Here is a 20746-nt window from a genome sequence, read left to right as displayed (position 1 = left end):
TCCTGTTTAACGCCACTTGCTGAACTCCCCCGTTCACATTCAACCATCCTTGAGAGTGCAATCTCGCCAGTGTGTTAGATCACGAGCTGTAGGTGGGAACACTTCTTGGGCCCCAACTCCCAAACATACCATCCCTAGGGCTTCCTGTTTCGGACCCGGATAGTAAATTGTGGTAGGTGATATGTGGATGCTGCTTCCGGGATATAAATATCGGGTTTTGCTATCCATATCATCCATCCACAGTGTTCTCACGAGTTTCCTTCAAGTTGATGATTATGACGCTATGTCCGTCCTTGACACTGTGTCTCCTTGCCGTCTCCCTGAGAACTAGGGGGCGTTCTTTCGGACAAAACTGACGCACCCTGCAGAATGTGAAGTTGTCACAATCCCATGTCACTCCACCGTCGGCATTGGTCATGACGCCATCCCCTTTTTGTGCTATAACGATCAGAAGGGGGACAGGGTAGATCTTGATTGGTTTCTGGCGGTAATGGCTGTTGGGAGTTGGAATGGGTCCTCAGGGTATAGTATTTTCACATCCCTAGGTAGCTTATTCGAATCGCGGACTCTTCGCACCTCTTTGTTTCTGACGGGCCTCTTGTTAAAAGTTGTCGTAGCCACTTTGGTAAGAGCCGCGCTAGCGGTAATAATCGCGTTTGAATCGACGTGGATGGCGCGGAGTCTCAATTCCAGACTTGTCTTTAGAATTTCTGAAAGCTACAGCTCCAAAGGTTCGACCTTGGGCGAGAGCGTCCGGCAAGCGGAGCTTTGGAGCGACCGGTTGGGATTAACTAAGTTGATGTGTTCGGCATGGAGCACGGTACGCAGTAACGCCCAAATTTCCATCCGAATTCGTCGATAATGGGAGCTGTAGCTGTGTCCTCGCACACACATTCCACACCTTGGGCCCCGGTCGCGTAAGCTTGCGTAGTACAGATAAAAGTAGCGTCGTTCAGAACTATTTGCGGACTTGTCTGGGTAGGTGGGCGAACCTCACCGATTGATCTCGGTCGAATTGGGTACGTGCACATTGGGGATTGAGAAATTGGACATATTGCCAAGCAGCATCTTCAACAAGGACTTGCTCTATCACATAAAGCTCTGGTTGAATGTCCTCTTCAGAGTCGATGACAAACATTGTGTCGAGGCTGGTGTCTCTTTCTCGCAGGTCTTCCTGAATTTCTAAGTCTAAACCGCCCCAGTCGGCCTACTCTTTTTGGTTCTTCGTCGAAGTCGACGACGCCGTCAACATCCATTCTGCGTTGTTCGTCTTCGACTTCCTCGTCGGAAGAGCTGGCGATGCTGTCCAGGTCGAATGGTTCTTCGTCCGAGATGCGCCTGCTGCTATCCGCTTGGTTGGACTCTCGAGGGGCCTCGTTGGAGAGATTGAAAGGGATATTCTTGGCTTGTCGTTCAGAATCGATGATATGGAGATTGATATTGTACTTCTCTGCTCCGGTGTAGGCGATGAAGAGACCAAATATGAGTGGGGTTTTGTTCCGGTTGAATAAACCCTCTTGTTACGCGGCATCACACCTGCCGTGACTATCACCCACTTTATCGGGGTGTTCCAGGCCGACGGTCATTAAGACTTCGACATACTCTCCTCGGGGTTAGAAGGGACAACTGCAATTCCCTTGCAAAGTATGCCGAACACTTAGGCTGTGGGCCGAGAAGATTTTCGTCTGCTATTGTAATGGTGGAGGTGGTGGAGGTGATGTGATCTCGATCAGGGCGAGACACGCTCTTGGAATTGGGCTTTCAGTGAGTGAAGGCGATGATCGGACCTTCGCTTGGCCCACTGAGATATATAAATATATAGGAGTATATATTGACGCCTCCATGTCCCGTCGCAATTGAGTAAACAGTATATGAATATGATCGGGTCTGTGACGCCCGTTATCTCTGTGCCATGGCCTATTGTAGGCTTTGAACATGTCGACTGTTCCAACAGGACTCGTCAGCCAGCAATCTGTTACACCAAGACTTCATGCCATCATTGTGGAACTCGAGCCTTCTGATCAAACTATGTCGCTGAAAGGATTTTCGGGATGAAAGTTTGACCGATCGTGTAGCATTATCGACTGTATTAGGGGATACAAAAAGAGAGCTGTCACGAAGTTGGACAGGGGGTTCTCCATTGCTCGCCCCTTTTGCGAGATGCTCATCGTCGTAACAGCGGGTGTAGAAAGTCAGCACTGCGCTTTTTCAGCTTGTACAAGCCTGGAGATGAAACAGGGCATATCTGTTTTCATCGAGACAAGCAGCCGTCGGTCTGGATGTTGATATTTTCAATCAGCCATCGCCAGCCAGAATCGTGTATCATGATCTCCCGGAATTGAGTTCAAGCACTTCGGACTGTCCAGGACCAGGGGCTTCTTCGAGGATGACCAGTTTGATAACATCAGCGCAGGCATCCGAGTGTTTGTGCTACAGTGCGAGAGAAGCAGTCGTGCAGATGATGGTCGCATTGTGAATGACATGGTCCATGAGATTCTTGAGCTCGGCTCTGAATCTTATTTTCGAGTCACGATCCAACTCGGTCCCACTGCATGTCTGTTGGTAGAGTGACACCAACCCGTGGAATTCCTGTGGACCTAGTTCGGGCATGGGATCACCAAGGCTGGCTGGAATCTTTCCGGTAACTTGCCCTGGAGGTCTTTTGGCTGAGATTGGATTCCGGCCAAAGAAACCTTTCCGTCGTCGTCCCACCTTGATTGCGCTCACAGGGCCCCAGTAGCGTAGACCCAGAGGATCGTCGCAATCCTCTTCATCCGTCGTCGATCTGAGGCCGTCGACTCGTTGGCCGAAGAGGCCTAAGAACGGGTATCCGATGAATGCTGTCCTCGAAGGTATCTAAACGTCCTCCTAACGAAAGTGTCCGGTGGACTCTGTAGGATGGAATGACCCAGGACCAGAGAGACGGCGCAGCATGCTGAGGACAGCACGAGTGCTCCAATTCTGGAGGGCTGACCCACCAGAGCCTCTGATGCTACCAAGGTTCAAGAATAAACAGGCGGAAGTGTCCGGAGCAAAGGACTGCAGCTGAAAAGGCAGATAGAGAAAAGTATACAGTATATATCACAAGCTCAAGCCGACAATCCAGATAAGTAGTCAACAGGGATCGACGGAGAGAGGAAGTTGGCGAGGGAAAAGGGGGTTTCAATAGACGGGAGGAAGCCAGCCGCGAGCGAGACGTTTGACTCACCGTTATTGAGCAGACGTGTTGCACTTGCAGGTTGGATGAGGTATTCCGGTGAAAGGATGCATCTGTGAATAGGCCTGAAACTGATCTGGACCTTTTGTGCAACTCAGCTTTAGCCAGTGACCGTTCTTCTACCTGCACATACAATAGTTATGGTCCAACAGTGCAGACTTTTAAACAAGCTCACCAAGGATCAGTCACGTCTGCAGGGTCTTCAAGTTATCCAACAGGCCCGAATTCCGATGGCCAATGTTCCAGCTCAATTCTCGGTTCTCACTGTTGCCCCACGAACTCTTGAACGAGTTGGCAAGTCGACGCTCCCCTTTCGGCCACGGCGGACTTTGCGGCCCTCTTCCACATCCACATCCACTCGCTCTGGTGCTGATGAAGGCCAGTCTGATCTTTGCTTGACAGGGCTAGCGACCTCGGCCTTGACCTTCTCCATGGGTTCGACATCGATCTTCTTGAAGAACATCTCCTCGACGATCATCCGGCCCTCTACCTCCTTTTCGGTCTCCTCACTGTCCTTCCTCGGAGGCTGTTCTTCCCCATCACCAGCGACTTGTTCATCAAGCTTCAGCTTCGTAAGACCCATGGCATAGATCTGCTCTTCCACAGTGCCACGAGAAATCAACCTAATGACTTCGACGTCTTTCTTTTGCCCGATGCGGTGTGCCCGGTTCTCGGCTTGAATATCATCTTGCGGGTTAAAGCCACTATCGAAAATGATGACTTTGTTCGCTTTGGCGAGATTGATACCGGCTCCGCCTGCCTTAGTGCTGAGCATGAAGACAGGCGTATCATTGTCATCGGCAGAGAACTCATCGATCAGGTCTTGTCGCTCTGAAACTTTCGTGGCACCATCAAGTCGGAACGAGCTGATACCCTCACGCTCGAGGGCCAACTCAAGAATGTCGAGGACCATGACAAACTGGCTAAATATCAACGTCCTGTGGCCTTCAGAAATGAACTTATGCAAAAGTTCGACCATCTTCTGGATTTTGCCGCTTGCTCGCCACTCGTCGCCGTTCAGTGCGAAGCGGCGAAGCTGCGTATGCTTATCGCACAAAGTATGAATTTCCATGTCGCTATATTCAAGAAGTTCAGTGAAAATGAGATCGGGATTTGATTCGCGCCATTGATCCACCCTCAAGCATTGTTTTGCAATGACAGGCAGCTGTTTATCAGGATAGAGACGCCGGAAGAGGAATGGGTGAATGGCGGCGAATCTCAATTTCATCAGGATATTTGTAGATTCCTGGCTCACGTTTTCACCCCTCTCCCGCCTTCCACGAATATCGTAGGCCTTGTCGAGCCACATCTGATAGAGCTCAGATTGTTCAAGGCTCAAGTCACAATATTCTACCCTTCGCTCTTTTTTAGGCAGATCCTTAAGAACTTGGTGCTTTTTCCGTCTCAAAATGAACGGGGTGAGCATGCTTTTCGCACGTTGAATTCTTTGTGCGGATAGGACCATTTCGTGATTGTTGTCCAGCGCCTTGAAATTGTGGGTGAAAATGTTCTTCAGCGCTTCCGCCTTCTCTCGGAAGAGAGCCGGCATCAGGAACGCGAGCAGGGAGATGAGCTCTTTTAAGTTGTTCTGTAACGGGGTTCCGGTGAGCAAAAGGCGGAAATTGCATTGTATCTTTACCAATTTACTGGCAACTTGGGAATCGGCATTTTTCAACACATGGCCCTCATCGTAAATTGTGCAGTCGAATCCGAAGCTTTTCAGCCAGGGAGCATCGTCTTTGCCTTTGGCGATGGTATAAGTAGTGACGATAACGTTGACTTCTTTGCGGTTTTCCTCGAGAAAATCTCTCAGCGTCAGCCGCTCGGAGGGACTTGTCGCGTAGTACGGTTCGACGTTCAGTGCTGGGCAAAATCGCTGAAACTCTTTGAGCCAGTTTTCTAAAGTCGCTGCAGGCACCACGACAAGGTGTGGTCCCATCTTTCCTTGCTCGAATAGGTGGGCCAAAAAAGCAATGACCTGACAAGTCTTCCCCAATCCCATGTCATCAGCTAGGATGCAGCTCAACCCCTTCTTGTAGAGTAGACTCAGCCAATTCAAGCCCACCACTTGGTAGTCCTTCATTTGTATGTTGTCGTTCATAATTGAGGGCTGGCCGATAAATTTCTTCGACCCCGAACGCCTTATCTCCTCGTCGTCACTCACAGGTGTTCCAATACCAGAATCATGGCTCGACAGCGGGGCTTGTAGGGAGGCCATGTCCAACTCCCCGTCTTGAGAACCCGTGAATTTGACCCCCCAACTCTTCATCTCATCAGACAATGGCTTAGCAAGATTTTGACATTTTTTGACGAGGTAGTCAACAGCTTCGTAACTCTCAAGCATATCCTCAACCTTGTCGACGATCCTGTCACCAGTTGGAGCCGTCTTCCGTTTAGTCTTGACCGGCTTCAATTTCGGATCCTCAATTTGCCTGATGGCGTTGAGGTTCTTGAAGGGTCGTTTAGACAAGAAGTGTTCGGCGAGGTCGCGGTTGATGGAAGCAATATCTGCCAAATCTGCCGCAGAACAAGTGTTGAACAGATCAAGGACACGACTTTGGAAGGTCGTTCTGCTCTCGTCATCCGACGAGACCGCTGGGGCGGCTGCATCAGATTCTTCCGATTGAACGGTGACGACGCGTTTGGGCTTGCTTGGAACCTCTTCTGGCGCAGGTGGAGGTGAAGAAGAATGTTTCCTGCCACGAACCAAGGTTCGTTTCTTCTGCGGAGGAGGGGTTTCGAACACATCTATTGACTTGGACGGCTTTCTGATATTCTGGGTAGAGCTCCATTTCTCTGTAATGCTCTTGTGCGGTGCCTTCGCCTGCTGTCTTATCATACTCGAATGTTGGGGGACGGACCTGCCGGCTGCGGGAGTCGGCATCAGCTCGTCGTCCGAACCAGTTAAATCGACTCTACTGTTCTTGTTTTGAGATTGTCGTTTCTCGCTCTTCAAAAGAAGCACATCGACGGCTTCATCGTAATCTCCTTTCTTTGAAACCAGGACCTCATAACACTCTCTCACGGTTACCGCACTGAGCATGGACACTAATCGATTGACCTTCACCCTGGTCTGGTAGTCACTGATATCATCAAGGTCCATCTCTTGTTGTTGCTTGGCCAGCGACGATGATACCACGGGTAGTGCACGCGCGGGTCCCGTCTGTCGAGGCCTCTTTGAGACGTTGCCGTGAGCGTTCGCATTTACATCTGCAGAGCGTTTCACTCCGTTCGATCCAGCAGACGACGTTGAGTTTGGTGAGCCTCTGAACATGGACCGTGAAGTAATTTCCATGAACCGAGTAAACCCGCTGTTTTGCGCCTGCGGAGATTCAGGAATCTTGGCTGGTGACTTATTCTTCCGCACAAATGTAGATGTTTTGATATCGTTCGATCGTATGCCCGAGCCATCGCTGTCTGATGATCCTCCCCGGTAGGTGGGGCCATCGTCGTCGCTGTCGATTGTGATGGGAATGGGGCGAGGCTGGGGCACAAGATATGGTTTCCTGAACATCGTCCCTGCCGGTGCCATGGCGCTTGCCAGGATTCCAGTGGGCTTCCGGTGGGTATCGGGTGCAGCCATTGGAGAGGAAGCGGTGACCTGGACGGTGCCAGGCTTGGGAGGAGAGGAAGACATGTTTCCATTTGCAGCGGCGGTTCGATCAATGATTTGTGTTGGCTGCGTCTGTCGGATCGAGTGCAGATTCTGAGATTTCACACTGGGGCGATGGACAGACAGGATCGCCATGGTCTCGACGTCAGAGTCGCCGTCACTCATATTGGGTCTCCGGAGTGGAAGTGTCTCGACCGTCTCGTGGGCGAGCTTGTAGTTTGGATTGAACAATTCATCGTCCGACTGCGACAGAGGGTCGTCGGCAGACATTGTTGAGTGAAGGGAGAGGGGGGTGCGGTACTTGGACTGCTCCAGGTGAGGCCAGTGGCAAAAGACAAGGCGGGTGAACTACTTATTGGAGCCCATGCCAAACAAATAACTCAGGCGTTCTACCACCAAGGGATGTGTGCTTGCTCGTGAGCATCTTCTGCTGCGGGAAACCCTTGATGCAAAGACGCATCCCGCCGCCAGACGAGGCGTACAAGAGGGTCTGTGGAGCAAAAATAATATCGCCTCGCCTTTCGATTCGATGCCAGTTTCGACGCGTTGAGCGCGTCATGCCAAGCATATATGTACTCGGTAGTGGCCCCAGCATCAGATTCACCTATCGAGGTTTGCGAGGTCCCGTGCGCTCTCAGATCTCTGACTCGTATTCCGTCCTTCCAACTTGCGCCAGGCAGCACGGCGAGAGGAGGCCATTCAAGACAAGCGACAAATTGGCCCTTTTCTTCCGACCGGCCACAATCATGACGACTCGACGCAATGTTAGTGAGAAGACCATCACGGAGGCACAAGGTGGACCGCCAACCTCCGAGCAACACTCTGATACGACGCCAGCAGTTCCAGCGTAAGTGGCACGGGGATGGAGATCGGTCGAAAAGGCTCGTCTCAAGGTATCTCAATCTGATTGAAAATGTAGCTCTGTCATCTACAAGCTGCTTGGCTTTACGGTGGCAATGATCTGTGCCCCAATCGGCTCATACTTTCTCTTGCTCAACTCTGTCTTTGCAGGTAGGCCGTCTTTCGTGATGACGCTGATCTGTCTACATATTTGGAACTAAAAGCACGCCAGGGAATGCCACGTATTCTGGCGCCTTTGCTGCCATAATGGCAAACGTGGTCTTGATCGGCTACATTGTCGTCGCCATGCGAGAAGACGACAGCGAGAAGATTGAAGCAGAAGAAAAAAGCAGAAAGTCTCAATAACGGGCCGACGCCAAGGCACAGAATGTGTTCACGGCCCTTGTTCAATCCTGGAGGGGAGCAGAATTGTGATGTGTACTCTCCAATCTTCTTTCGGGATCATGGAATGTGTATGTGACCTGCACAATATAATCCTGCATATCACTCCCTTCCATAGCAATCTCTGTCTCTGTATCTTGAGAGGCTGCCGCACCCCTTTCAAACATCTGATACACATTCGCAGGCCGCCGTTGCTCGTGCCATGGTCACCGTGACTCATTCCCAACCCATCATTCAAGAATTACATCAAACATTAGTCGTGAAAAGGAGCCCACGAGAGCTGCCCCAGCTACACTAAACCCCGTTCCTATGCCAGGAAAACGCCAAAAATGTCGATGGAGATGTCTCCCAGACGCCGAAATGAAGAAAATATATCAGCTCTAGTCGTCCAACATCACTTTTGCCATCAATTTTCTCGTCGGCTGAACCGCCGTTTGATCCAGCTTTGCTTCTTCGGGGAGGTGGCATTCCCGGGAGACATCGTGTCGGTTGGGGAGCTGGTAATCTGAATTGGTTGTCGCGGATTGTTTGCAGCCGGAGGGCTGAATCCTTTGGGTGGGATTGCCGGCGGAGAGATATCTTGATTGTAACTTCCATCCCCAATAGTATATGGTGTGAATGGCTTCGTCGGAGATACCTGGTTGAACTTGATTTCGTTTGCATATGGATTCTCTGGGGCAAATTCCTCTGGCTTGCTACGAAGTTGGTGGAGCTGGTCAAAGGAGCTGTTCTGTGAGCTGGGGTTGGTGGATTTCCCATACTCGTCAGAGCCAGAGGTCATTGTCTCGTACGAATGATGGTACGAGTGGAAAGACGTGGGACTCTCTCCGTTCTGGTATCCGTTTTGATGTCCATTCGTATAACCATTCTGTGTTCCGGTGTACGGGTAAGTTTGTTGGCGCATAGGTGGCCGGGCGAACATTTGAGAAGATCCTGGAGATTCTTCCACCGCGCTCTGTGGGCCAAATCCATACGCAGAATTGCGGTAGTAACCACCACTGGGTGAGATTCGTGGCCGTTGCTGAGAATAGCCATTGTTTGAATAATAGCTGGTCCTCCGGCTCATGTCTCCATTCCAGCCAACCTGGGAGCCTACCGAGGTTAGTCGCGGCGTCATCTTCAGCCGGGGGGTCCGAGCATACCTGGTCGAGTATTGTAGGAGGCCCGGCGCGAGGTGGTGCCTTCGGCAGCAGCATTGAATGCACGGATTGTGTCAAGAGGGCGCTCCATGCGATGACGGGTGGGATTAGACCGATCAGGATCGGCTGTAGGGCCAAATTAGCACAGGCAGATTCAAGAGACAAGCCCAGAGAATAACTCACTGATGACATTGCCCTCACTGTCCTTGTGCGACATCTTCCGCAAGTCGTCGACTGTAGATGCTTCTTGTGCTTGTTCCACTGTGACTCAAAGTCAATACTTCTTTATCCACCAGCATTGACAGACGCGGGCTCACCTGGGGTGGCCTCAGTTATGGCTTTCGAAGGATCGGCCTTGGTATTTAACCTCTTCTTGTCCCGTGAAGTCTCTGTCAAGTCGATCTTGCCGGTTGACGAGTTGCTGCGACGGGAACGCTGGGAGGAAAAGCTCATGGCGGTCCCAGCCCGCGGGCGGGTCTCGGAGGGTTGCGGGGAGATTGGAGACATGGTTGTCATGGTGCCGACGATAACAAGTCGAGATAAGAGGAGATTGATTGAAGGTTATGTACTCGGTAGATGGGAAGGATGAGTTACCCGGTGGCGGAGGGTAGATATCGACAACGGGGCGGAAGAACTTGTGAGATAGGCGGAGAGAGAGGTTGGAGCTCGTATTTGGACCAAGGTGAGCAACCGGCGATTGAAGTAGTTGTCAAAGAGACGAAAGAACGAAGGAGACTCAGACCAGAAACTGGGAGAGGGAAGGAGGTGATGTTGTTGCTTTGTTGAAGCGACACACGCTGAGGAATGGTAAAAATGCCTCGACGATGGCCAGCACGACGTGACTGTCTTCCTTGTTGCTTTGAGTGGTCTGGATACGGGTATGGGTCGCTCAGGTGGCTGGTGGAAGGATTATTTGTGACAGGGATGATATCGCTGGCGAGGGTTCGTTTCAGGAGTGAGGGTCCGAGAAACAAGAAACCAGCAGAGCGCAAAGACCAGGTGGTGAGACGTGCCCAAAATTTCCCGCTGGTGCTGGCGTAGCGACTGACGAACAGGTTGGGTATTATTCCTGGCCTCTTGATTGTGTATGTATTCGGTATAGGACCAGCAGTTCCTGTCTGCACAGAAAGAGCTGGGGTAAATGAAGGAAAGGAACAAATGACTTTGAAGAAAGCGTGAGAAGTGCTTCTCGACCGCAACTGTACGGATGAAGTCAGAACTCACGGAGGAAGTAACGGAACGACAGGCGCGAGAGCGAGGACTCGGACACATCAAAGCTCAACAAGAAGGAAAAAGGGCGCGGAGCTACAGCTCAGCATGTTTCTATATCAAATGTTATGCGGATATGCATCCCACTGATGCCACAAGCAAAGGAGGCCCATGCCAATGGAAGCGCAGACCAACAGGCGAGTGATACTCCGTACTGGGCTTGACTGGGCCTTGACTGGGCACTGACAATGAGGCGACACACCACCAACATCACCCACCAAAAGTCACCACCAGAGACAGTGGAGCCACCGGCCCCAGCACGACCCCAAGCGCCGATTGCGCGATACTGGGCTGGGTTAAGTGTCACTAGCCTCCCGCCACCACTGACCTGTGCCTGGGTTTTCTGGCCACCAGGCTGGTGCCCCTGCCCGGGAGGTGCGGGCTTGGGGGCTTGCGTGGGCTGCCTGGGGCTTGTTGGCCTGTGGACTGCAGTCGTGGCCTGTTCTCATGCCGCACCCCCTCCATCGATAGGTCAAGGCATGCCCGCCGTGTGCCTGCCATCCCTCTGCTCTCTTCTCTCACTTCCCACTTCCCACTGTCCCTCTCCTCTGAATTGAGAAATTCTGAAATTCTGCCATCTCTCTTTTTGACACTTGTATCTAACTCTACCAACATATACGGAGCCTCCCCGTGAGCATGACAATCAAGACAGGTATCAAGTACTGGGCTGACACCGGGTCTGTAAATCATGGCGAATCAGTCTTACGATCTCGCCCGCAGCTTAGGGTTCCAAATGCCGCCGAAACACGTACGAACCATCAAGTGCCATGCACCATTCCATCATTGCCCACTTCCATGACAAGATCCGCATGGGCGGCTTGGGTGTGACGCCAGCATGTCTTCCTGAACGAAAGAAAAAAAGAACCCCGAGCTCCGATCTGTCTAACTGCCTATAACTTAGTTGCTTTGTCGACATCTTTGCCAGAAATCAAGAACTGGGCAGCTTGCCCTTGGGCATCTGGTTGCGACTCCGTCTCACAGTTTCGCATTCCCCCAAACTTCTCTCCCGGAGGGACGCGCGGCCCACCTGGAGCAGAAGTGGGAAGAAACAAAGGAAGATTCCACTCTCGATGGAGCTATGTCAGTCAAGTCTTATCCGCCGCAAGTCCTCAGTCTCTCAGTTCTTCAGTCTTTTCCCTTCCAGAGACCTTCCGGCCCACTGTTCCCTTCGTCATCCCCCCATCACATTCCCTTCTCCTATCGTATACGTATATTCACGTCGCTTTAGCAGCTTACCATGCAGCCGACCCGCTATATCAAAGCACTGTTTGCATCACGACTTCTGAGACATGCTGCATCTCCCTGGCTGATCTGACCAACCTTAACCTTGTTTGAAAAAGAGGATGCCCATCATTCGAACTATCGCAAAATCCTTTGTCGGAAGCACGAACTGACGGTACAAGCTGCTGCATTCCATTCCGCCAGACATAAAATCGTGTTTCTGCCACCCGGAGCTTCCGAAGGGAACGCTTAATTCTCACGAATTGCTTCATTAATTAATGAGCTCCATCTCAATTACCAGACACCAAATATTATGTATTCCCTTACCCCTCGAATGGTTCGATCCTGCTGGACCATGTACCTACAATTAAGTACCTAAAGTACAACCACAACTGCGGAGTACTTAGGTACCAGTAGCCCCAAAAAGTCAATGGGCACTAAGAATCAGATCTACCTAGGTAGGATTGCCCATGCCATGGCCGTTCAGCCACAAACGAGGTCCTCACGCGGTCTAAGTGCTCGATACTCCGTACTTCTCCTCAAGCAACAACTGCAGTTTTATCCCACCATACCTCGTACTAGGGAGGTGCACGCTCAATCCGATCTCGTGGAAATAGCTTCCGTGGTCGAACTTGGCAATGCACAACATCTCAGCTCTCGCTGCTAATGACGACTCCGCCGAAAAAGCCTCGCTAGCTATACCATCGCATGATGCTCGTCTTTCCATCATTGGGATGTCTGTGAGCGAGTCAGTATTAATGTGTCACAAAGAGAAAGGAAAGGAAAGGCAAGGGTGCTCTAATTTCTGAACGAAAAGGTCGTCGCTGCCCCCTCATCGACCCAGCCTGCCTCATTTAACAAGCACCTAGCAGCAATGACAAGCACAAAACACCACGGCACGCGACGAAGTCTCTCACCATGTACCAAGTCCCTAGGGTTCCCAACAGAGCTAGAACTGGCAAGGGCACCTTCGACAGGGATTCCGGATAGATGAACGGACGGGCCCCTTGAAACTACCGACAGCGTATATGTACATATGGCTGGGAGATGGAGTCGAGGAACACCAGCCTATCGTCTGTCGAAAACTTACAGTGATGCCTATTATCAATCATCTCGAGATTTTACAAGGAACTCTGCCGGGTGTCCGCCATGGCCGTCTTGGTCGAGCGAAGCCGCTTTCTGGTCTCAACAGTAAACTGGAGATATGCAGGTGGCTCGTCGGCGGCACCATGTACAAGTAGCAAGTTCTGCAAATCAAGCCCAATCCCCAATTGTTTGTCTCCATTGGATATCTGTGAAGGAGAGCCCAATCGCAAAGGCCGTAGAGAAGTGAAGTGCAGATGCCATTTGAAACTTCAGTTGCGCTCTTACGGTTTCTAAGGGATGTCCGTATATGAGCCTTTTTGTCGACGAGGTAAAACATGGGCACTCCCCGACTCCGCTGACTTTTGCTTGACTGGTCTATGCGGAAAAAGACTGTATGTGTAGCTTGCGTCTATCTATCGAGCACTACCCACGTGCATCGCGTTGGTGCTAGAAGTTGATTGGTACTCGTCACAGCATCAACGCCAGCCTTGCACTGCCCGTGCCACTCGTGGAAGCCACTCTCGAAAGCATACATGTTGCTCGGTTTATCTCTCGTAATGTCGTCCTCCGACGCATGAGTCCTCAAGACCTCACGCCAAAACCAGGAGCAAGGCCGGAACTCAAGCTTTCACATGCTACCCAGACGGCGGCTCTTGAAGCACGAGAGCCTGCCTTCTCTTGTAGCAGTCACAACGATATGAGAGTAGGCAATGATAATTGTGATAGCAGCTCCTTTTGCCGGCCTACAACTTGTTTGGAGTGCTCTGGGTATTCCACTGGTATCCAGCGGCGTCGCTGAACTTGTAGCCGTAGGCGGCGATGAACTCATCCAACACGGCCGGGCCACGAGAGCCTGTATTGAAAGACCATGTCAGTCGCAATTCAGCAGTTGTTTGTCAAAGAGGAGGCTTACCGTAAGGATATTCCATGGGAACGATGTCTTTCTTCGCATCTAGGTAGTGCAACAACGGCGTGAAGATCCTCCAACTGGCGTCCAACTCATCGTCACGCACGAAGTTGGAATGATCTCCTTTCATCGCATCGAGGATCAAACTCTCATATGCCTCGGGGATCTTCAAGTCTGAGAAGCGGCGACGGTAGGTGAGATCCAGCTCGGTGACGACCGTCTGCATGGACAAGCCGGGGAGCTTGGAGTTCATCTTGAGGTAAACTGACTCGTTGGGTTGAATGCGAATAACAAGTTCGTTGCGGGGGATATCCTTGAAGATGCCCGAGGTGACATCCTTGAACTGCACACGAATCTCAGTCTTCTGCTCGTTGAGTGCCTTACCAGCCTTCAGGATGAAAGGCACTCCATCCCAGCGCTCATTCTTAATGAAAGTCACCAGGGCGCAGAATGTAGGACACCGCGAGTCCTTGGGGACTGTGTCGTCTTCCTTGTATGCAGGTTTGGTACCATCCAGAGACTTGCCGTATTGGCCAATGATGGTGTTCTTGGGCTCGATCGCAGGAATAGCTCTCAGAACTCTGACTTTCTCGTCACGAATGTCTTCAGCGGAGAAGGAAATGGGTCGCTCCATAGCGAGGAGAGTCAGGACTTGGAGCAAGTGATTCTGCATGACGTCGCGAATGATACCAAACTCGTCAAAATACCCACCTCGTCCTTCGGTACCAAAGGGCTCTTTGAAGGTGATCTGGACGTTGTCGATGTGGTTGCGATTCCAGGTCGCTCCGAGGAACTCGTTGCCAAATCTGAGAATGAGCAAGTTCTTCACCATTTCCTTCCCAAGGTAGTGGTCAATACGAAAGATCTCCTCTTCTTTCCAATCGGGCTCGAGGCTGTGGAAATCCAAGTTAGTTTGGGTTGCGGTGCTGACACTAGAGACGTGCAACTTACGCCTTCTGCAACTGCCGTGAGCTAGCCAGGTCCTTGCCGAAAGGCTTCTCAATGATGATTCTGGCAATGCCCTTCTGGGGATAGCAATTCCGCTTGAGATGTTGGGAGACTGTGATGAAGACACTGGGGGGTAGGGCCATGTAGAAGACTCTGTTGCCCTCCTTGCGGGTCTTTTCAACCTCTTCAATATGCTTGTTCAGCACCTGGAAAGGCTCATCTTGGTCGTATTGACCGGAAATGTATGTGCAGACGGAGCAGAATTGGTCGAGTTGTTCCTCAATGTCTTTTGTAGGGGTCTTTATGTAGGATCGAACTCTTCGCAGGTATTCGGCATGGTCCATCTTGGTCCGGGCATATCCAATGATCTTGATGTCTTTGGGGAGGAATTTGTTGCGGAACTGCAGTGATCAGTGTGTTAGTCGAGTTGCTGAACAGAATGGACTTGATGGGAGGACAAGGTGAAACCGACCAGCCCGAAAAGCGCAGGGAAAGTCTTCTTCTTTGCCAGATCACCTGAAGCGCCGAGGACGACTATGACCGTGTTCTCCTTAAGTTCAACGGTGCTTTAAAAGGGTCAGCCATGTTAGTCAAAGGCTGTTCAACAATTTTCGAAGGGCATCAAGGGTAAGGGTGGGGTGAGAGAGCGGGATCCGATGCCGCTGCGGCGCTCTACAATGGGGACTCACCCTGCATTTTCAGGCTCTTCGGCATGTATGATTGTGTCGGCCATGGTGAGTGAGGTTGCGGGAAGTGCAAGAGAAGCAATGGATAAGAGAGAAGAGTGAGATCAACGGAACAGGTCGACACCAAAATTTATTGAAGTGATGTTTGTCAATATGCGGTGGGATGGTGATTTAGCGGCGCAATAGTGACAAAGCTGGTGCTGGGGGGGCCGGAAATAACAATGGGAGAACAAGGTGAATGGGAGATGATTGCGGGAGCCGGACGCTTGTTGCTGTTCAGATCCGCCGCGGTTGATTGATGAGCTACGGGCTGAAAGTTGAGTAATGGCGATGGCGATGGTGGGGGGGGGAGGGGGGCAGCAAACTGCAAACTGCACACTGCAAAACGGAGCGAGTCCTGGTGGCTCCTCCCACTTTGTCCCTCTTGTCCCTCCCAGACTTTTTTTTTTTTTTTTTTTGGTGCCCCGCGAATGCTTCGAGACCACGTTCCGGAGTTTGGTTCGGTATTAATAGTCCGCTGCTTGAAGCCTGTTCAGTTTCGTCGACGTTTCGAGTTTGACTAGTTAACAGCAAGCACACTAGGAGAGGGAATCAGAAGGATACACGCAGCCCGGGCGCATCTGTTCTATCAATCTCAATATATCTTCTGTGCTGGACCCTGGCGCCCCTGTGCTCAACCCTTGTCACTAATCAGTCAGCGTGCCGCCGGCCGTGGGCATGACATCCATTACTGAAGCACTCCGCTTGGTGTCGTTTCCTAGCCTTATCGAGAGCGCATCTGCCATCTTGACCAGACGGAATGATCGGCTATGCCCCGAGAGCCCATCTGGCCCTTTCTTTGCGTTTTCCCGTCTAAGCAGATAAGTTGCTTCGTCACTGTTGCACCCTTAGGTAATCATTTTTATGCCACAGATTGCTAAGTCTGGACAATTTCTGGAAGGCCTTTGAGCTCTTTGGATTGGTTTGTGCCCATCAGTCTCGGTCCTGAGCAGCTTACCATCATCTTTGCTCACCGTCTCTGGTGGAGATAATAGTGGGAGGTTCTGAGCTGGAAGATGGATTCCTCAAAGAGAAATCGCGCCGCGTACTGGCCGAGGAAGAGTATTAGCCTGTTGTTATTGAAGGACCTTAACCCCGGATGATTTTCACTACCGACGCCTCGGAAGCGAGCAATGAATCTGATGCAGTGAGGCCGACTGGCGAGATTGAAAAGGGAAAGTCTCGGCGGTAAGTACAATTACCCAGTACTCAATCTTGTAAATCCGATTCTTCACGTGACTCTGTGAAATCTTGGCAAACTAAGCCTGATGTAGACTAGTGGCACACAAATCCCAATTTTCGCAGGAGAGACCGCAGCCAACATCCACAACTTTTCGAAGACGACGAGATATCCGAATAATCGACTCCCATCTGCCTCCCACTCTCACCTTTTCTCGTCAATCAGTTCTCACGCCGTCAAGATGGTCTCCGCCGGCGGTTACAGACGTATGTACATCCTTAACTGCCCGCACTCTCCCCCTCATATTCTGCCCTGTAGAATGTGAAAAGAACAATTGGGATCGGGATTGGAATACGATATTACTGCAACCCTCGAGACCGCAAGAACTTACGAGAACAAGAAGCTGACCAGTCTGGGGAATACACAGTATATGTGAAGGGCAAACACCTCTCCTATCAACGCGGCAAGCGCAATACCAACCCGAACACATCGTTACTGAAGATCGAAGGCGTCGAGGATACGAATGCTGCAAAGTATGTTTCCACCTACCCCGATCACATGCGATTTCTCTGCCATTCCCACCTCATTGAGGACTGAGGCAACGCGAAGAAGGGGAAAGGGAAGAGGAGGAACTGGGGCTGGGGAGATCGGGCGGCGACTTGCGCACAACAAACACGCGCATGTCTCTTTTCTAGGGCAATGGCTATGACGGCCCCTTCTTCCTCCTCCACCTTCCCCTTCCACCATGCGGTCTTTGAGGGACATTCCGATCGCAGAACGCATCAATCCCACTTGCAAGCTCTAGAGCAATTTCTTAGATATTGACTTGTTATATTGCAGATTCTACCTCGGCAAACGTGTCGCCTATGTCTACCGCGCCTCCGCCGAACGTCAAGGCAGCAAGATCCGCGTCATCTGGGGGAAAGTGACCCGTCCACACGGCAACAGCGGCATCGTGCGAGCCAAATTCCGACATAACCTCCCACCCAAGAGTTTTGGCGCCAGTGTGAGGATCATGCTTTACCCGAGTTCGATATGAGTTGTTTCGTCTTTGTACGGACGTTTGGGAGAGTGGTGGTGGTGGTGTATTTTCTGAACCCAGACCATATCCCCGAGGGGTGACGGATGTGTTGCGGTGGTGGGGGTTCAGGGTGGATGAACTGGAGAGAGACAGAGCATGAGCACGATTGATCGGTCACAAAAGGGAGGCGAAAAAAGGGCAATGTCAAATATCAGTGCAAACAAGGCGAGAGAGACGATGCGCAATCCACCACCTCATGCCTGCTATGTGGAAGGGTGGTTTGAATTAGACAACAACCCCTGCCACAGCATGGCTCGGCTCGGGACCCTCGAACAAAATGGACCCGGAGCGGGAACATGGCCGTGGTGCGAGATGAGACGTCTAGAGGGGAGAGTTGCCGCTGCTACTACACGGGCATTGGTCGAAGGGAACACAGTGGGCGCAAACATCCTACCTGGGCACCTTTTTATTTTAATCTCCCGAGCTCTCAAGCGCAGCCTTTTTCACAATGCATGCGCACGAATCATCAAAAAGGAATTTTTCTCAAAAAGAAAGTGCCCCTCGATCGATTCAATCATGTGTATATGCATCCCAGGTGACAACGCGTGCCTGCTCTACAGGCTACATGTCTACTCCTATTCATCGAACATTAGCCTTTGAGAAAGTAGGGTCGAACAGGTCGCTCCCCTACTCTCCCCCCCTTTTTCCTCTTCTGTAGAATCATATAGTATCTCGGCAGCAGTTTTAGTGGTATATTAGTACATAAGAGTGACACACGGCGACACCACAGATCCACAGATTTACAGACAGTATCGTTCCCTTCGTATCAGTTACGGGTCCGGATATGCAGATCCACAGCATACTAGAATGAATCTCGAGGCTTATGTATGACAGACACCACGCGCTTTGACTTTCTAAATGCGTTTGGGTTTTTCTTATATCTTGCGCCCTTCCGTCCATGTTATTCTATCATGACAACCAAGAGATCCTCGCAATTGAGACTTGATGCTTATGAATCTCAGCCATAACTCTGCAAAACCGGCCGGCTGTTCTTGGCCGGATGGGCCGTACCGAAGTATAAGATAGGATGCACTTCCAGGTCAAAAATGACACGCCTTGACAAGAAGCAATACAGCGACGTGGGTGGAGAGACAAGGTACTTGGAAGGGGATTAAGAGACAGGGCTCTTTCATGAAGAGTCGGGCCCTCCAATGATAGGTCGAACTAGCGCAATGATGAAAAGGGCGACACCCAAGACAATACCTTCACCGACGACGCTTCCAGGGCAGAAGTCAGTCCCAGCGTTGATAACGAATGCTGTTCGGCACTGGGTCAGTAGATGCAAGAACAAAGGCTCCGGGGGAAGAGTTGGGCAAAGGGTGAAGCTCACTACTCCAAATGACCCAATTCGTCGCAAACACAGCAATCATGTTGATCCTGGCAACGGAAAATACGAATCTCCAGAAGGTCGACAGCGACGGATCGTGCTTGTTGTACCCACCACACTATACAGAATTTCTCCGGTTCCCTGTCTCCTATTGCTTGAACAGGCGTGGCCCAACATTATAACCCCGAGGAAAGCACTGACAGCACCGGCACCAGCGATTGCATAGAAGGAATTCCAGAGGCGTGGGTATGCAGGATCGTCCGAATAGACACCCGCATCCAAGCTATCGGGTCGATGCAGGATATCCCACAGCGCGAAGGGTAGACTGAATATATTGAGCAGGGTATCTTCCACCGTGTGATCTTTGAGCGACCACAAATAAGTATTCTCGTTGCCTTTTTGGCCAAAACATACACGAGAAATGATGAAGAACAGAAGTGTGAAGACGGTGGCCCGAGGTCGCATGGTCCAGAAGCCAAAAATCATGAAGACATTCGGATGGAAGCCATGGTTTCGGAGAAGATAAGTGGCAGCGAACATGGCGGCTATGGATATGACGGGTGTGACGGTGCTGGCAAACGGCGTCCATCGAGCGCTGGGAAAAGCAGGAATATCGGGCGACGGCTCTGCGGGCTCGCTCGTGACCTGTCGTTAAAGCAATCATCAGCTTGCGAGCTCAAGATTGTGCGGATGGATAGTTGGTGGGAAGAAGGCGGGGCCTCACCGAAGATCAAGATAAGAGAGCCACTTCTAGGTTGAAAATAGCAATTGAGGCAAGGAGAGAGTAGGTTGTGGGACAGTTGGCAAGTTTGACTCTGTCGATGAGGCCCTGGGGCATACAATTGATGTCGTTGCTTATTTCGAGAGCGTGCCAGGAAAGTAGGGCTGATAAGGCTGAGGTTCTGAAATGGCTGATATTGAAGCCACCTCGCCACAAAATGCTGTCCAATCGACAACTAGGAAAGGGAAAATGATCGAGTTCAATGGACCTTGGTCGAGTAGTGATCATCGGGCTGGAAAATTGCAACCAGCAGAGCCATAATACAGTAGGATCTGCCTCGTGTCCAGCATGATGGATATAGAGGCAAGTGTGCGGTGGTGGGGGGCTGTTTCTGCCTCGAAGCCTCAGAGGCTTGCATGAACTGCGTATCGTGCTGTGCATGACGGCAATTTGTCCTACAAGGTTTCGATTTGGCAATCCGGAGAGCCAACATGGTCCGACACCACCACCGCTGATGATCGAGAATATTGTCTGCGGGTTCAATTCGCGAACAGTTGGACTTTGCCGCATCAAGCGGTGCATGTTGGGCCTTCTTCAGGCGTCACATTGGAAGCGGACCTTCGTGGTCAATGAGGCGATTGACCTCTTCTGCGGTCGCGCGATGCAGCATCCTCGAGTGACTTCCAACACCGGGGACTAAGCATCCCTAGACAATTCTTGGTCCTGTCGCTTCCCATTCAGCAGGGCCACTCCTCTCTGGCGCATCGCGACTGGCCTTTCCAGGCAGAGAGTGTGGCCAACGCAGCCACGGTGAGTTCAGAACCAATGACGCAGACTTTAGGCCAGAATTGGCCTGCATATTAGACGAGACCGGCAACCATCTGCTCGAATTGGCAGATGCAGAGTGCTGAAGCAGCTGACCGAAAAGGGATCGCGGACTCTCGTCGTCCAATGGTGGGATAGATGCAAATCAGCCACGCCTCCTAGCCTCGCGTAGGAAAACGCCATTTAGGGCGATGCTTGTTGAGGCTCTACACTGATAAAAACAGTCAATTCCGAGAACCCCGTAT

The 20746-nt window shown here is 51.3% G+C and overlaps 6 protein-coding genes across 6 annotated transcripts; 2 read left to right on the top strand and 4 right to left on the bottom strand.

Annotated features, from left to right (window-relative positions):
- Positions 1-3464: 3464 nt before the first annotated feature.
- On the bottom strand, positions 3465-7100 carry A1O5_02403 (uncharacterized protein; the record flags this gene model as incomplete). Its single annotated transcript, XM_007743019.1, has 1 exon — positions 3465-7100. One exon carries the CDS (start codon positions 7098-7100, stop codon positions 3465-3467), a length of 3636 nt encoding a protein of 1211 aa, XP_007741209.1.
- A 476-nt stretch (positions 7101-7576) lies between these two features.
- Positions 7577-8036, top strand: A1O5_02402 (uncharacterized protein; the record flags this gene model as incomplete). Its single annotated transcript, XM_007743018.1, has 3 exons — positions 7577-7677; positions 7750-7841; positions 7903-8036. The coding sequence occupies 3 exons, from the start codon at positions 7577-7579 to the stop codon at positions 8034-8036; spliced, it is 327 nt and encodes a 108-aa protein (XP_007741208.1).
- Positions 8037-8478: 442 nt separating this feature from the next.
- Positions 8479-9718, bottom strand: A1O5_02401 (uncharacterized protein; the record flags this gene model as incomplete). The annotated part of the gene is made up of 4 exons (XM_007743017.1): positions 8479-9164; positions 9215-9337; positions 9395-9472; positions 9529-9718. The coding sequence occupies 4 exons, from the start codon at positions 9716-9718 to the stop codon at positions 8479-8481; spliced, it is 1077 nt and encodes a 358-aa protein (XP_007741207.1).
- A 3812-nt stretch (positions 9719-13530) lies between these two features.
- A1O5_02400 (glucose-6-phosphate 1-dehydrogenase) lies at positions 13531-15375 on the bottom strand (the record flags this gene model as incomplete). The annotated part of the gene is made up of 5 exons (XM_007743016.1): positions 13531-13640; positions 13701-14587; positions 14646-15043; positions 15115-15208; positions 15332-15375. The coding sequence occupies 5 exons, from the start codon at positions 15373-15375 to the stop codon at positions 13531-13533; spliced, it is 1533 nt and encodes a 510-aa protein (XP_007741206.1).
- Positions 15376-16788: 1413 nt separating this feature from the next.
- On the top strand, positions 16789-17586 carry A1O5_02399 (60S ribosomal protein L33-B; the record flags this gene model as incomplete). Its single annotated transcript, XM_007743015.1, has 3 exons — positions 16789-16813; positions 16975-17080; positions 17388-17586. The coding sequence occupies 3 exons, from the start codon at positions 16789-16791 to the stop codon at positions 17584-17586; spliced, it is 330 nt and encodes a 109-aa protein (XP_007741205.1).
- A 1171-nt stretch (positions 17587-18757) lies between these two features.
- Positions 18758-20346, bottom strand: A1O5_02398 (uncharacterized protein; the record flags this gene model as incomplete). The annotated part of the gene is made up of 3 exons (XM_007743014.1): positions 18758-18895; positions 19070-19500; positions 20295-20346. The coding sequence occupies 3 exons, from the start codon at positions 20344-20346 to the stop codon at positions 18758-18760; spliced, it is 621 nt and encodes a 206-aa protein (XP_007741204.1).
- Between the last annotated feature and the right edge of the window lie 400 nt (positions 20347-20746).

The sequence above is a fragment of the Cladophialophora psammophila genome, assembly GCF_000585535.1.
Source record: "Cladophialophora psammophila CBS 110553 chromosome Unknown aczJe-supercont1.3, whole genome shotgun sequence".
Lineage (NCBI taxonomy): Eukaryota > Fungi > Ascomycota > Eurotiomycetes > Chaetothyriales > Herpotrichiellaceae > Cladophialophora > Cladophialophora psammophila.
This window is presented reverse-complemented; position numbering and strand designations above follow the sequence as displayed.